General features: G+C 39.8%; 1 protein-coding gene across 3 annotated transcripts in view; it reads left to right on the plus strand.

Moving 5' to 3' along the window:
* DCLK2 (doublecortin like kinase 2) overlaps positions 1-14786 on the plus strand; it is a 94386-nt gene that overhangs the window by 48243 nt on the left and 31357 nt on the right. For 2 of the 3 annotated variants that reach the window (XM_063136444.1, XM_063136446.1), the window contains exons 5-7: positions 1087-1137; positions 6298-6392; positions 12029-12101. In XM_063136444.1, coding sequence (XP_062992514.1) covers positions 1087-1137; positions 6298-6392; positions 12029-12101 — 219 coding nt within the window. The remainder of the gene's footprint in view (positions 1-1086; positions 1138-6297; positions 6393-12028; positions 12102-14786) is intronic. The other variant, XM_063136445.1, reaches the window with a different exon arrangement.

A 14786-nucleotide genomic window follows, 5' to 3' on the forward strand; every position in this document is an offset into this window, starting at 1 on the left:
GTGTGAACATAGTGCTGGACTGGATGGACCCTTGGTCTGATCCAGCATCAGGGCACTTCTTATGTTCCTTTTTCCTTCCCTTCATCCCTTTTTCCAGCTAGGCTTCTTTCCTAGATCTTTGCTTGGCCCAGATCCTTGTTCCTTTCAGGGCATATTAGGCTTCTATTCAATTATCTTTTTAAATTATCTTTTAAAAAACTTTCCTGGTATTTCGAAGTGTTAAGTGTTTGAGGGTAAGTGTTTCCCTCACAGGTGCCGAAATGACAGGCAGGCCAGCCGTCTGTTGATTGCTGGGTAGCATTTGATTCAGCACTGTGGGCCAGCACCGTTGGTTAGAATAGGAGTTTTCAATATACAAATAAGGGAGAAGGAGAGGGACTGTTTTGATTTACTGGCTGCGGCTCTCAGCTAAGGATCTGAACTCTGTAAGACAGACTTAATGGATCCTCTGCGTACAGTGTATCACATACACAATCTCTCCATTTGCTTTTTGTCATTTGTGTGGTGTAGTAATTCAGAAGACTGTGGGCTACCCAGTGACAATGGCTGAATATGAAAGAGGGAGAACTTAGAAAGGAGAGTCACATAATTCAAGTTGAAATTGGCAGGCTGGCTGAGGGCAATTACCCAATGACTTGATTACAAACAGAAAGCATATTTAAGTACCATGTGTACTTCAGACACAAGATCCTAGGATATAAAAAAGGCTGACCACTCAATGCGTTTGACAGTTTAGGCTTCAGTCTTGTTCAGCAGTAAATCCAATTTTCAGTGAAATTTACTACGAAGATATTATGTGTAGCATAATCGGTGCTTCTTCTGAGGTCTTGGTTTTATCCGATCTCCAACACAGGATCTTTATGTTTCCCACAACGTAATTTCCATATAACCTAATTTTTCTGAATCTGCATTTATGTCCCTGAATTATCTTAAAGCGAACTATGCGTAGATATAAACATATGTCAACTGCAAACCTTGCTGGGAAACAAATGTGGTCCCCCCCCTTTTATGTTACCTTTCTTCCTTTCATGTCTATGAATAACTTCTCTCCTGTCTTCTTCCTTTGTATCATTTGAATGAATACAGTAAAGAGGAGTGGCCACTACTCCAGTGCTTACTCTTCAGCAAAATCCCCAGGTGAGCCATTGCTATTATGGCTTTGTACCACCACCGTGTCTCCTATATTGTTATTTTATCCCTTCCATCTATTTGTGTGTACATATTACTTTGCAATGTACATTTTTGTGATTTGCAAAATTAAGGCATGATGGGTTTATCCTGTCTCTATATTAGACCTTAGGAAACAAGACCTTAAGAGATTGTTAAGACATCTATGTGTACTACAGTAAAGTTAGATTTATTAAGATGTGAGTAGTAGACAAGCAGCATTGGAACTATACATTTATAAATCTGTGCAACAACCCAATGTTATGGTGAACACCAAAGTTTCTGACACCTTACAGCTAAATTCAAATCTGGAGGGATGTAGTTACAACCCCAAATTAGATAAAGCTCAATTAGAGAAAGGGAGCATATTTTAAAACCCCACATTTACTTATTTAGAGAATGTTATCCATGGTAAGATTCCAGTTAACTTCAGCTAAGGACTTATAGACACATATTTGTACAACAGTTGTGCAGCACTAGTGATTGCATCCAAGTTTAATAATACCTTCGTTGCAATATGTGGATGTAGCTCACATGCTTCCACTCACAGTATAATTCAGCTTTGTAAAGAAGTTAATAGCCTGCCCCCCCCCCCCCAAAAAAGTGAAAAAGGCTAGCCCTCCTCAGAGACTGCATTTTTATTTTTTGCTATCTGTGGAGAAGGGAAAGGCCTTCCTTCCTCCATGGTAGCACAGATCTGTGAGCACTTTCATTTGCCTGCATGGAATTTCTTGTCACCTCCAGTGACTAGGCAAATTGTTAAATAAAAGGCTGGTATAAATTAAGAATATTACAAACATTAGGGTGACCATATGAAAAGGAGGACAGGGCTCCTGTATCTTTAAGTTGCATAGAAAAGGGAATTTCAGCAGGTGTCATTTGTATATACGGAGAACCTGGTTCACACTTCATCACAACAGTTAAAGCTGCAGGAGCTATACTAGAGTGATCAGATTTAAAAGAGGGCAGGGCACCTGCAGCTTTAATTGTTGTGATGAAGAGGAAATTTCCCCAGGGTCCCCATATATACAAAAGACACCTGCTGAAATTTCCTTTTCAGTACAACTGTTAAAGATACAGGAGCCCTGTCCTCCTTTTCATATGGTCACCCTAACAAACATATGTGCCTTTTTGAACCTTCATGTTCTGCTTAACTTAGATTAGGTTCTCAAAAAGGAGGAAGATATGTTAGCAGTTGGTTTTGTGCAATTGCTGCAGTTGACTTGAGGTTTTTTTTTTTAAAAAATGGGTAAATTGCAGAACAACACCATTGTTTCTTATGGTATTGTGCATCATGCAAATCACTCTGTTGTGTATTTTCTTGTATGTGATGGTTGCTTGTTTTTCATGTGCTCTGGGTTGTATACTGAGCTAGGCCATTTACTCCTGCTTGAGTCCAGCTACTGGGAGTTTATTGAGAAGATTTTCATGGCTGAATTTGTGTTGTGGTTGTATTTACAGGTGCTGTGTTTTGTGTTGGGTGGGGTTTCTGTGTGTGGCCAATTGGAAATTGCCTTATCTAAAGAGTCCTAGAACCACATAGGATCAGTTTGATGTCCTAAAACTGTGTGTGGCAAGGGCAGCGGGAAGATTTTATTCTCTCCCTTCACATTTCTTGTAGCACCAAGGGGATTTGCATTTCTTGTGCATTTTAATGGTTGCTTTGTATGCCAGGTGTGTAAAGATGGCTCAGAAGAAGCAATGTTTGGGGAGTGTAAGAGGATAAACTGTATGATGGTCAAAAACACCTATTCTAGTATAAAACTTAGAAAAAAGAGATGTAGCATGGGTTTAAAGTAATATCTGTTCTGGCACTTAGTATCCACAAATACTTGCTCCCTCTAGAACATCTTAGAATCTGATGCTTAAAGCTTCAGAGGAAGGTATTAACTTCTCTGCAGTCATATTAGCAATTTGGTTCTTAAATGTTGACAAATTACAAATAAATTTCTTTTTTTAAAAAAGGAGCTAGTTTGGAATACTTAATTTCCAGACAGGTTCATCACTGCAGGCATTCACACAGCAAAACAATGCTGCTTGTTAAATGAATGTTCTGTTACCCATTATAGATATTCTTTACACAGCTGAAAAAGTGTAGGTGGTAACTAAGGTTTCTATGGAAACCAAATGTCTAGCTGGCAGACTCATTTTTTCTTAAAGGAACAGCACTTAACTGAACTGTAGCTGAAAACAATCTTACTCCTTGGAACATCTCCTTTCTCTTGTCCCTGGGCAAGCATAGTATTATGGACAATGTTGTTAGAAGCTTGGTCAATATGTTCATCAGAGAACCTTGCAGATAAGTTAATGAATGGCATGCATTACAGTCTTAAGCAATTTAATAGATCTAGAAGAGCTCAATTCAGACTCTAAGTAGAGGGGGAGGAAGAATTGATTTTTTTTCAAGCATTTGTTTTTCTTGTAGAGAAATAATCATATGAAGTAGACTATACTAGATATATTGTTCCTTGTTCATGGAAAAGAATCAAGCTTTGCTCTTCCCAGTTTCAATTGACATAGTCTAAATTGTTTTATGGTAGTGAAGATCTCTCAGACACCTATTGACTTGATGTGGTATCTTGTTCATCAACATTTTATTTCCTGGGAGAGTATAACAAATACCATGGAATATTCATATATTGTCAATGAGAAGTCCGTTGGTCAGATACTGTTGTTTTTATACTGTTGTTTTTTATGTTTTTGATGGTTTTAAATTTTGTATATTTTTAATGTTTACTGTTTTTAACTTTCGTAAACTGCCCAGAGAGCTTCAGCTATGGGGTGGTACATAAATGTAATACATAAATAAAATAAATATCAAAACTTCTTATGGAATAGTACAAACTGTGTAGGGATGAAAGAGATCGAAAGCTTGAGCAACTTTGTTGGAAGAAGTTTGAGGAGGTAGAAAAGCTAGTGTGGCTAAAGGAGAGGGAGAAGAGGAGGCAAGAACCTGAGGTTTAGTGGGGAGAGGGGGGTAAAGCAGAGGAAATAAGGAATTGAAGGCATCAGTGAAGAAATTTTGGATTCTGAGAACAAGGATGATTTGGGCAGGGCAGGTGTAAAAGACAGAGGTGCTGTATAGAAAGGCCAAATGCCAGGCTGACTAAGAAAATGAGACAGTAAGATATATAGAGTAGGGTTAGGCAACTGTGGGAGGTTGGGAATATAATACGTTGTGGGCGCTAAAATTCTAGCAAATAATTATTTACACTTTTTTAAAAAAATGGCATCTATAGGAGCTACAGAACACCAAAGGGGTCAAAATTGGCTTGTTTGCAAGCTAAATTTGGCTCTTTGGCATTCCATAGCCACTAGGGATGCTAATTTTCAAAAATAAATATCCCTTCAATATCAATATGCAGTGGGGGCTGCATGCGGCCCATCCTTGGTGTAGACAGTCAAGAAACAGAGATGTATTAAATTAATCTATTTAATTTTGAATAAGTGTCTTCCCAACCTTTTTGGATATAATTCTCGGGGGGAAGCTCTGGTTTCCCCCAAGAAATTTTTAAAAAGTCTCAGAAAGATCCAACCTGGTGGAGTTCCACCACCACCATCAGCACTGTTCTCTGCCAGCTTACCATCTCCTCTTACCCTCCTCATCTAGTTGTGGTTGGTGGAGATAGGGAAGGAGAACAAAAAACAGCAGCTAAAACATCTGCCTAATTCTCCTCTGCAGTTCTCTTCAGTGAAAGTTTCTGAGCATGCTTGGAAACTCCATTGCAGACAAACACTATGGAAAGTGCACTGTGTGTATTTTTTTTTAATTCCTCATCAGGAGAAATAAAATAACTGAAGTTCCCGGAGTTCATGTCACCAATGCATGAACAACTTAGAGACCTTGACATTAGCTTCAGCTGCTCTTTTCTATCTTCTCCCTTGCGGCAACTTGTTAAGTTTGAGGAATGGGGGCAGGAGGAAAACTGCAGCTAAGAAAGCTGATGCTGAATCATAATAAACTGTGAAGTGTCTGGCTCAGCTCATAATAGTTATAATAAATAAAAACATGGACATTTTCAAACTCCAGTTCACTTCTGACCTCACCCCCCCAAAATTCTCTGTCCCTGCTGACAAATAAGAACCTGATGAAGCATTGTTTGGCAGAGTTATGGAACTTAAGAAAGAAGGAAGAAGAGAAAGTTCACACAGCACCCAGAGATGGGACAGGTAGTAAGCTGTAAGCAGTAGAGAAGTAGGTAGACAAGGGGGCTTTTAAGTTTGGAAACTAATGGGCCAAGAGAGTATAGGGTTACCACACTTCTATGTTTGAAAATTGTGTGTAGAAGGGAGTATTCTACCAGGTCTAGCAATACTAGGGTGACAGTTAGGCCAAGAGCCAGTAAGATGCACTTGAAATCTAGCCAACTATTTGACTGCAGACAGCGAGCTGTTATTTGAAAAGGAGTGGACAAAAAAAAAAAAGCAGAAAAAGCGTTGAAAGCTCAAGCACTGAAGCCTTGGGATCCAAGGTAACATAAGGCTGCTAAGTCCACATCCTGAGAAAGTTTTTTTTACCTCTGTTGCATAGAAGGGGAAAATTCAGCACTGTTACAGCACTGTGATGCGAAAATTCAAACCTAGTTATAGTCTCCTGTAGGCAATTCACAAAGATACAGAGTCCCTGTCAGGACATGCACCTAAGAACCCAAAAGTGACAGAAAGGTCTAAGTTACAGGGCTTGGGGAAGAGGACTTTCTGACTGCAATTGCCAGGAGCTGTTTGGGTCCTACATGTGAGAGGGCAGGCAGAGCTACTTGGGGGAGGGGCATTAAAAAAGAAGACCCCCTATGAAAGGAAAGCACTGAGAGCTGTTTGGGCCATTGAAAGCAAACCATCTAATAAAAGAGGACTAGGAGAGAAATTGTCCAGAGGAGAGAGAGAAACAGGGCCAGGTGGTGAGTGGGTTTCATTAAGCCCTTGTTCATCCTACTTCATTGATCTGCTTGAGATAATTCCTAGTCTATTATTATCGTGTGACACCAGGGGTTACGCTATGTCCATACTTTTGATATTTGACAAAGGTGATTGGAGTTTTATATCACGTCACATCTTAACAGGAATTTCAGCATTTGTTGTATTTGTAATAATAAGTTCATTTCTTTTCTTTGACTTGGTTATTCCCAATAGTCAATGGAGCTTCAAGCAGCCAGCTTTCTACTCCTAAATCAACAAAATCTTCTAGCTCCTCGCCAACTAGCCCAGGAAGCTTTCGAGGACTCAAGGTATGTTTTAGATAGATTTGGCCTATTTCAACCATTTCTGCTTTGGAATATTTATTTATATTTGGAATACTGATTTTGTGGTTGCAGAGAAGCACCTATGTTACATTATGTATCACACTGTTTTAAAAATCCATTGCGATGTACAGTGCATGCAAATCATTATAAATGAGTTGAATGTTTTTAGGTTTGCAACCCATATTGCAATGAAAAAGATAATCTATTATTATAGTTTTTAACTTTCTTCATTGGCTTATCTGCGTTTAGCAATTAGAATTTTTTTGCAAATCCAGTCACTAAGCGCTATCTTTATTGTTCTTACTAGTTAATTATACTCTACTGTAAATTTATATACATTTCATCTTTCTGTGCAAATGTACACCCAGCAGATTAAACTTTTAAAAACAAGAGCAATATGACAACATAACCATCAAAAAGCTAATAAAACCAGCGGAGAGCAAAACCAAAGCGGTAAAAAAGAGAAACCTTCAAGTCCTAACTAGAAATATATATGCGATTTTACACGTGAAATTTGATCGTTTTTAAGACATGTACTAAATATAAGCAATCAATTTAGAAAAAGTGTTAAAATCTGGAAATGTTTAAAGATGATTAAAAAATCCCTTTTTTATTTCTGTAGTATGCAGCTGTTTGGGCGTAAACGCAGCTGTGCTTTGCTCGCTTGGGATCTAAGTAATCTTAACTGATATATCTGAATTAGAACACAGCTTATGACGATACTTGCATGTGTATCTGGAATGTATTCCCAACACCCATGTTTCTGGGAAATGGTCCAACAGGAGTTTATGCAGTTTAAAAGTTAACCTCCCAAATACAACATTGTATAGATACCACTGAACTGTCAGATAATCTGTAAGTGCTAGAATTCTGTTGTGTTCAAAGCACAAAATCAAAATATTTAAAATCAGAATATAACAATAAAACCATGACTTGTCCATCATGGAAGGCTTGTTTAAATGAAAATGTCTTCAGCATGCACTGAAAACAAAATGATGCCAATGCCTGCCTAACAACAACAGGCATGGAATCCCACAAATGCAGAGCTAGTGCACTGAAGGCTCTACTCAGAGTGGACTCCAAACAGACCAAAGTCCATGCGGAACCACCAGGAACATCCCATCTGAATATCTCAGAGACCAACCAGGATGATAAGGGAGAACTGGTCCCAAGTTGTTTACACCCGTAACAGAACCTTAGACTTGTCCCAGGAGTAGATAGGCAGTCCATGCTCAGCAAAGACATGAAACCTGAGAAGAGGTAGCTCCCAGAAAAAGCTGAGCTGCTGTGTTCTGCACTAGCTGCAGCTTCCAGACCAGCCTTAAAGGCAGCCCCATGTAGAGCATGTTGCAGTAATCCAGTCGTGATGTTACTAATGCCGGTACTACTGTGACTAAGCTATCCCTGCCCAAGAAAGGACATAGCTGAAACTGGTAGACAGTTGAAACTGGTAGAAGGCACTCCAAGCTGCCGTGGCCTCTTGGGCCTTCATCAACAAAGATAGATGAAGATAGAGAACACCCAGAAAGCGAACCCGATCTTTCAAAAAGAACATGCTGAGGACATTTTTATATATACAAGCCTTCCCTCCCATGATGGACAAGCCATGATTTTATTGGCCTTTGCTAGACCTACTGTTAAGTCCGCGACGGACGAGGGAAGATCCTGCGATGCGATCATCGCGAGATATCGCCCTCGTTTACACGTAAGGCGTGACAACCTCAAGAAGAGAGGTGTCGCGCCCACCATTTAATTTTTTTTTAAAGGGCTGGCTGTGCACGCGAGATTAAAGGTAAGTTGTTGTTTTTTTAAAAAAATGCTTTCCCCACTCCCCGCACCCTAGCCCGATGGGCGCAGTGCTCCCAGTTCCGTGCAAGTAATCGTACAGAGCCAGGAAAAGCCGCGGAAATGGGCCACACACTTGCGGCCCGAGACAGCTGGGGAAAACGGGCCCAAAGTGTAGGGCTTTATCTCAGTGTGGGATGATCCCTCCCTGAGCCCCGGATCCCCTGTGCGTCATCTGGACGCACAGGGGCGATCCCGGGTATCAGCCCAGGATAACCACTGGTCTAGCAAAGGCCATTGTCTGATGGTCTGCCCATGACAACGGGGATACTTGGACCCTCCTCAATTTTCACATCACTCATCTCACAGCTTCATATAGTGGGCTGGTGACAAGCTGAGACAACCCCATGGTTTTCATGGAGGCCATGAAACCCTAAGCTGGAGCTCCAGAGGTGGCCTCTGAATGGAAATTGAAGTCAATCAGAAACACTGTATGTAGGAAAGGTGGCTGCTAAAAGTCCATTTTAGTCCCCCAAATTAAAAAGTAGTAGAGGGAATTGGGGTGAGGGAAGCTAGGTACCCATGGGTTACAGAGCAGCCAGAGGGCTGCAAAAAGGCCATGAGTTGTCCGCCCCTGCTCTGCATTGTCTACTCCAGGTAGTTAATTTAGTCACACTGAAGTTCAAGCATGGCAGAATAAAAACAACTTTATAGGCATACCTCCCTCTTCAAGTTCTCTTTTTTCCTGGTCATTTTGCAATTGGATCCTAGATAATTTGCTGAACTCCTTGGTTTGTTATTTCTGTCCACTGTACTTCAGATTTATATGCTAATGCTTCCTTTGAACTGCAATAAACCTGTGTGAATTTGTTTTGCTGATTTTTGGTGCTTCCTTTTGCCTGTTAAATAACTACGATTGTGAGAAGACCACCATATTATGCGGTTTTAAAGGATTGGCTTTATATACAAATCTGGCATATACCATAATGGATATATATTTCAGAGCACTATTGCTCACCAGAAAAAAAAATTCCACATTTCCAGAACACATCCTTGACACCCCACAATAGACTTCTCTAGAAAGCCTACTGAGAAAGGGGAAGAAATCACTGGTAATAATTTGTGGGGCTTCATTTTTGCTACTCCACACAAGTGCTGAATTGCTGACTCATTCAAAAACTTGGCAGTCAAGGCAAAAAAATTAAATCCAGAACAATATAGGACAACGTTCTTTTGATTATTCTGAAAGCAGAATACAGACAATTAGAAAATACATAACTCTTGTTTGTTTTGAATGGATCCTGATTTATCCATATCAGTTTTGAACTTCAGTTATGGCAAGGGTAGTAATTTTGTATGTCCAGCTATTACATTTTCTTGTAGGGGAAGTCTTCACCCAATTAACTCAGCAAGTGTGCACAAATTAGCCTATATGCAGTTTTCGCCTTGTCTATTTCCATGTCTGTTCAATTCCAAAGCATTGACAAAAAACAAAAGGAACAGATTTGTGCAAATCTCCAGGCTGAAAAAAAAAATGAACCCAATTGTGCATTGTGAGGCTCTGATTTTTTTAAAAAAAAATACCCACAAGTGTTGCAATTATTGAGGGGAGGGGTAGACAAGACAGGTTCTGCTATGAAGGACACTGGGATAGCAGCTGGAGGATGGATGGGAAGAACAAGCCACGGTGAGCCCGATCGTCTGTCGGATGCATTGTGGATTGTTCCATGAACAACGCACACTGCATAGATGATTTACAGGGCAGCTTCGTGTGTTATCTGAACCCACCCATAGTAACCATATTCAAGTAAGAAACTTCTATACTGGATATAAACATTGTGTTGGATCCAGATTTAGACATGTGCAACTGGGCTTGCTTTCCTACTGCCTCTTCCTCTGAAAATGCTACACACAGGGTTAGGAGATCTTGCTGATGAGCTGGATTGTGGGGGGGGGGGGGCAAGAGGTGTTTCCCAAAAAATCAGATGGATGCACCTTCCATGAGTGGAGTTGTGTAGCATATTTTAGTGTCTAGAGATGCTGTTGCGGGGAGGCTTGTTTCAACCATCCAAGTTCCATGTGCTTTAATTTTGATCCAATCCGTTATGTTAAGACAGCACTGCTTCTGACACATTTGGAGAAAACTATGTGCAGTCAGTTCTAGTGACTTGCAGTGGATTAGAAGATACTGACATAATCTAAATAGATTCTAAAATGTTCCATTTGGACACTGTTTTCCTGCAAGACTTAACTGAAGCTGAAAGGGTTTAAATAGTTTTATTTGCTGTTGTCTGTAAACTCATAACCCTCCACTTTTTTAAAAAAAAAAGCCACAACCATGATATTCTTTTTAGTTTTATGATGACGTGCTTTTTAAACAAATAAAATATCTGAACTGAGTGGTAGTTAGTTTTCTATTACATTGCTTATTACTATTATTAGGCTACCTTGGTCTCATTCAAAAATATCACCTAAAAGAACTGTGCTGTGTTATTTTGATGTAGAGCTCATCAACAGCATCGTTGTCAACAAATGTACAGATGCTGTTGCAGCCATTTTTGCATATTTGTCTGGCAGGCAGTGTTATATTTGTACTTCATAAAACTTAACTGGCAGACAATCTAGTTATTGTTGCCTTTTGCTATCTTGATTATGTTGTTTCTGTTGATTGCTTTTAGTACATTTTAGTATTCTCAGAAACCTTCAGAAAAAATCATTGCCAAATCAATTATTTTTGTTATTGGTGGTGAAAGGATTTAAAATATTTCGCTGCATAACCAGACAATGTCTGATAAGGGAGGGGGGGGATTCTCACTTGCATTCTCTTCTATTGTCCAGGATTCTTTTTACAGATCCTATGCAAAGGCTACAGAAATATTTTGAGCATCCTGTGACAAGTGGTGGAAATTCATGTGGTAATCCTTTAAATGAAGATTGAAATGGGGCTGGGAAGCATTATATGAATGACTAACTTGTCCCATTGATTTCAATTAGTATTTTAAGCATGACTCAGATTGGATCCAGCCCTTTATTTTAAATACTTTAGAGTTTTTGAACATTTAATTTAAAATCCCTAGGGACAATTCAAACTAGTAAAAGGAATAATGATGTAACATATTGGTTTACATCACATTCTAAAGAATAATCTAATTACAAAGGAAGTCAGTCACTAATAGCATGAATATGTAACCACTCCACTCAAATCCAACATTGTGTTAGCAGATGTCTGCTAGTACAATTGGACTTCTACCTTCACTCCTAGCTTTTCTCCTCCCACCTGCAGACCTCTGTAAGAAATGTAGAGTACAAACCAAATAAATAAATAAAATTAGATGTAACAAGTAAATAAATGCAAGGCTATATTTTCTCATTTACCCCGGTACACATAAATAGTCTTTGGATTCAGTTACCACTTGCACAATGCTTGCTTCTCATTATATAAACTCTGCCTCTTCATAATAAGTAATCATTTACATAAAAATAAGAAGTGAGAGAGAACAAACTACTCTTCAGGTGCTTTGAGAGAAAACGCAGATCTAGTTACAGTGTATTGACAACTGGCACAAAGAAAATACTGTTGGTGTTATCTGGGAGAAGGAAGTGGAGCTTACTTATTCTGATCTTAGTTTTGCCGAATATATATGGATTTAAGCTAGCCACATGTATTAACAGATATGTACAGAGATTGTGTGTTTTGGCCATTAGTAAAATTGGCTCTTGGCAGATGATTGTATAAAATATTAATTTTCAATACAGTAGAGAAGGCTGCTAAGTATATCTTGTTTTGTTTCCTAGTGTGATTTCTCAGTAGAATTAACTCTTGCGTCTTCTCATAGATTCCACCACATTGTGGGTCGTCTTCCAATGTGAACGGTGTGCCTGAACTATCTCCCTGCCTGAGTCCTGAAAGTATGAATCTAACCAAATGAGTTTACAAAATGTATTTTTCACAAAATGTCTGTGTGGGAGATGACGCTGCAATCTAAGAACTGTCAGATGCAATTGTCTAACCTTAGTTAATCTGATGAGCAATCCTATGTATAGATCAGTTTCAGAAGCAGTTGTACCACTGCAGTTACAGAGCAATCGTATTTTGGATAAGGAGCCCATCTAGGTTTAACCTGCTTGCTTACAAGTACAGTATTATTGTTGCCTTGCACAAGAAGAACATATGATGAGAAAAATGTAAAGTGTTTGGCATCTCCTCCCTCTGCCATTGCTATGTCAAAGGAAGAATGGACTTAATGCTAGAGTTGGTTTCCAGCACCACCTGCATCAGATATTTACTATACATTACCAAGTAGTCAACCATTATTATCCGTGGAGAAGAGAAATACTTTAGAAATCTTTTTCTGTTTAGCAGCATAGTTGCAAGATATATGCACCACACAGGGTGATTTTTCTCAGGCAAAGACTTAAGTGGAGGCACATTTGTCATTTTACAAGATTAAATTTTAGGGGTGTGTACAGACCTCCCACTCTGCTTCTCTTCCAGATCCGCGATTTGTGGATCGGGCCGCTTCGCTCCGCCCCCGCTCCGCCCATGTCCGCTCCGCTCCGGAGCTCCGGATCCGGATCGGAGCTCCGTTTCCCCCCCCCCCATAGGCTTGCATTAAGCTAAAAAAGTATACAATTTTTTTCTGTGAAAGTTAGAAACCTCACGTTTGGCACCATGACACCTCATGGAGGTATACACATGCACGCCAAGACTCAAGGCAATCCCATCATCCCCTGAATTTTGGGGAATTTATGAAAATCGGGCACCCCATTCACACCCCTTTCGATAGCTCCGTCAATTTGCACGTTAGAAACCTCAAACTCACCACCATGATAGCTTATCCAGGGATACGCACGCACGCACGCCCAGACTCAAGGCAGTCCCATCATCCCCTGAATTTTGGGGAATTTATGAAAATCGGGCACCCCATTCATACCCCTTTCGATAGCTCCGTCAATTTGCACGTTAGAAACCTCAAACTCACCACCATGATAGCTTATCCAGGGATACACACGCACGCCCAGACTCAAAGCAGTCCCATCATCCCCTGTTTTTTGGCGGGGCTTAAACCTGCAGACATCTCAATAGGGCCATTTCAAAGGAAATCCCAACATGCCATGAATTGGGGAGTAGAGATAAACCTATGAATCTTCTTCCACACTTGAAAAATGGATTTGGAACTTCCAAAACTCCAAGTGAGCGCAGGAAGGACTTCTCCCCTGAGTCAAAGCCAGACACACACAACATCCCTGCGAGGCAGGCAGAGGAGGAGAGGGAAGGCAGGCAGGCAGCAGACATTTCTGGGGGCATAAGGAAATGAGCCAAGGATAAGCCAGTAATGCATATTACCGTTTTGCCTATCCCCTCCTCCAACTTTGGGATCATGTGATCATGACCGGGAGTTGACTCTGCCCCTCAGCCCTTCGGAAAAGGTATTTTCCCGCCGTTTTTAAAAAAATTCTAGCACACGAACCGCAGCACGCAGAGAGCTGAGAGTAGGCTCAAAATGACCCCCATCCACGACTCTCCAAGCACAAGAATTTTCAGAAAGGTAGCTTCAAAAACAACACAGTTATCCCCCTTTCTTTTCCGCAATGCAATCCTATGGGCGAAATGTTTCAAGATGGTGATCGGATCGGACCGCGGAAACCGGAGCGCTCCAAAAATGGGCGCTTCTCTTCGCCTTGCTTCTAGTGGTCTGCTTCTACTCCGCCTCTGGGCAAGGCAGAGCAGGCCAATTCGCTCCTGCTTCTGCGCTTCTAATCGGAGCGGAGCACATGCCTATTAAATTTACCCAGGGTCTTTAACCTCCTTAACAAACATTTGAAGGCATTCTGGTTTTTATTTATTTAATTTGTTTATTCAGTTTATACATTGTCCTAAAGCAGAAGCTTTCAAGGTGACACACATAATAAAAACAAATATAATAAAACAATAATAAAATACATGCAGATAATTTTAAAGAATGTTAAAGTAACAACAGCGATAATTTTAAAATAATTTTCAATTGAAAAAAGAGTATCAAAGGACCTATAACATTTTCAGTGTTTGCATTGCACTAGATTATAATAGACACACAAAATGTTGCCCTCAGTTTTCATAAAACCAAGCTTTATAATATATCACTTACAGTAATACATCTTTGTGATGAGGCACAGATAGCTTATCGTAAAAGAATAAAACTCTAGGTGGCATATAATAGTAATACTATTATTACAAGTTAACACTCTACTGTGCATCCCAAGATGGGTATGTGGAGAAAGATATAAATATACTCATTGATCAATGCTGAATGACAATATATATTTTTTATTTTTCTGTAGCAGAAGTAGTCATGAATTGCCAACTACCACCTATATTACGTTGATGCAGATTTCTAGATGGCATAATGCCTTCATGTGTATAGTAAGGTTGTTAGGTAATGTTTGTTTAATATTGCATTTTACTGTTCCCTTTCACAAACAAACCTGTAATATTCATGCCATTTAATAGCTATGGAACTCAGGTTGAATCCCTGCAACTTATCTTTAGTCTTTAGTCTTGTCTTTAGTCTTGTCTTTAGTCTCCCTTTCCATGGCTAAGACCTCCCAGATCAA

The sequence above is a fragment of the Elgaria multicarinata genome, chromosome 10, assembly GCF_023053635.1.
Source record: "Elgaria multicarinata webbii isolate HBS135686 ecotype San Diego chromosome 10, rElgMul1.1.pri, whole genome shotgun sequence".
Lineage (NCBI taxonomy): Eukaryota > Metazoa > Chordata > Lepidosauria > Squamata > Anguidae > Elgaria > Elgaria multicarinata.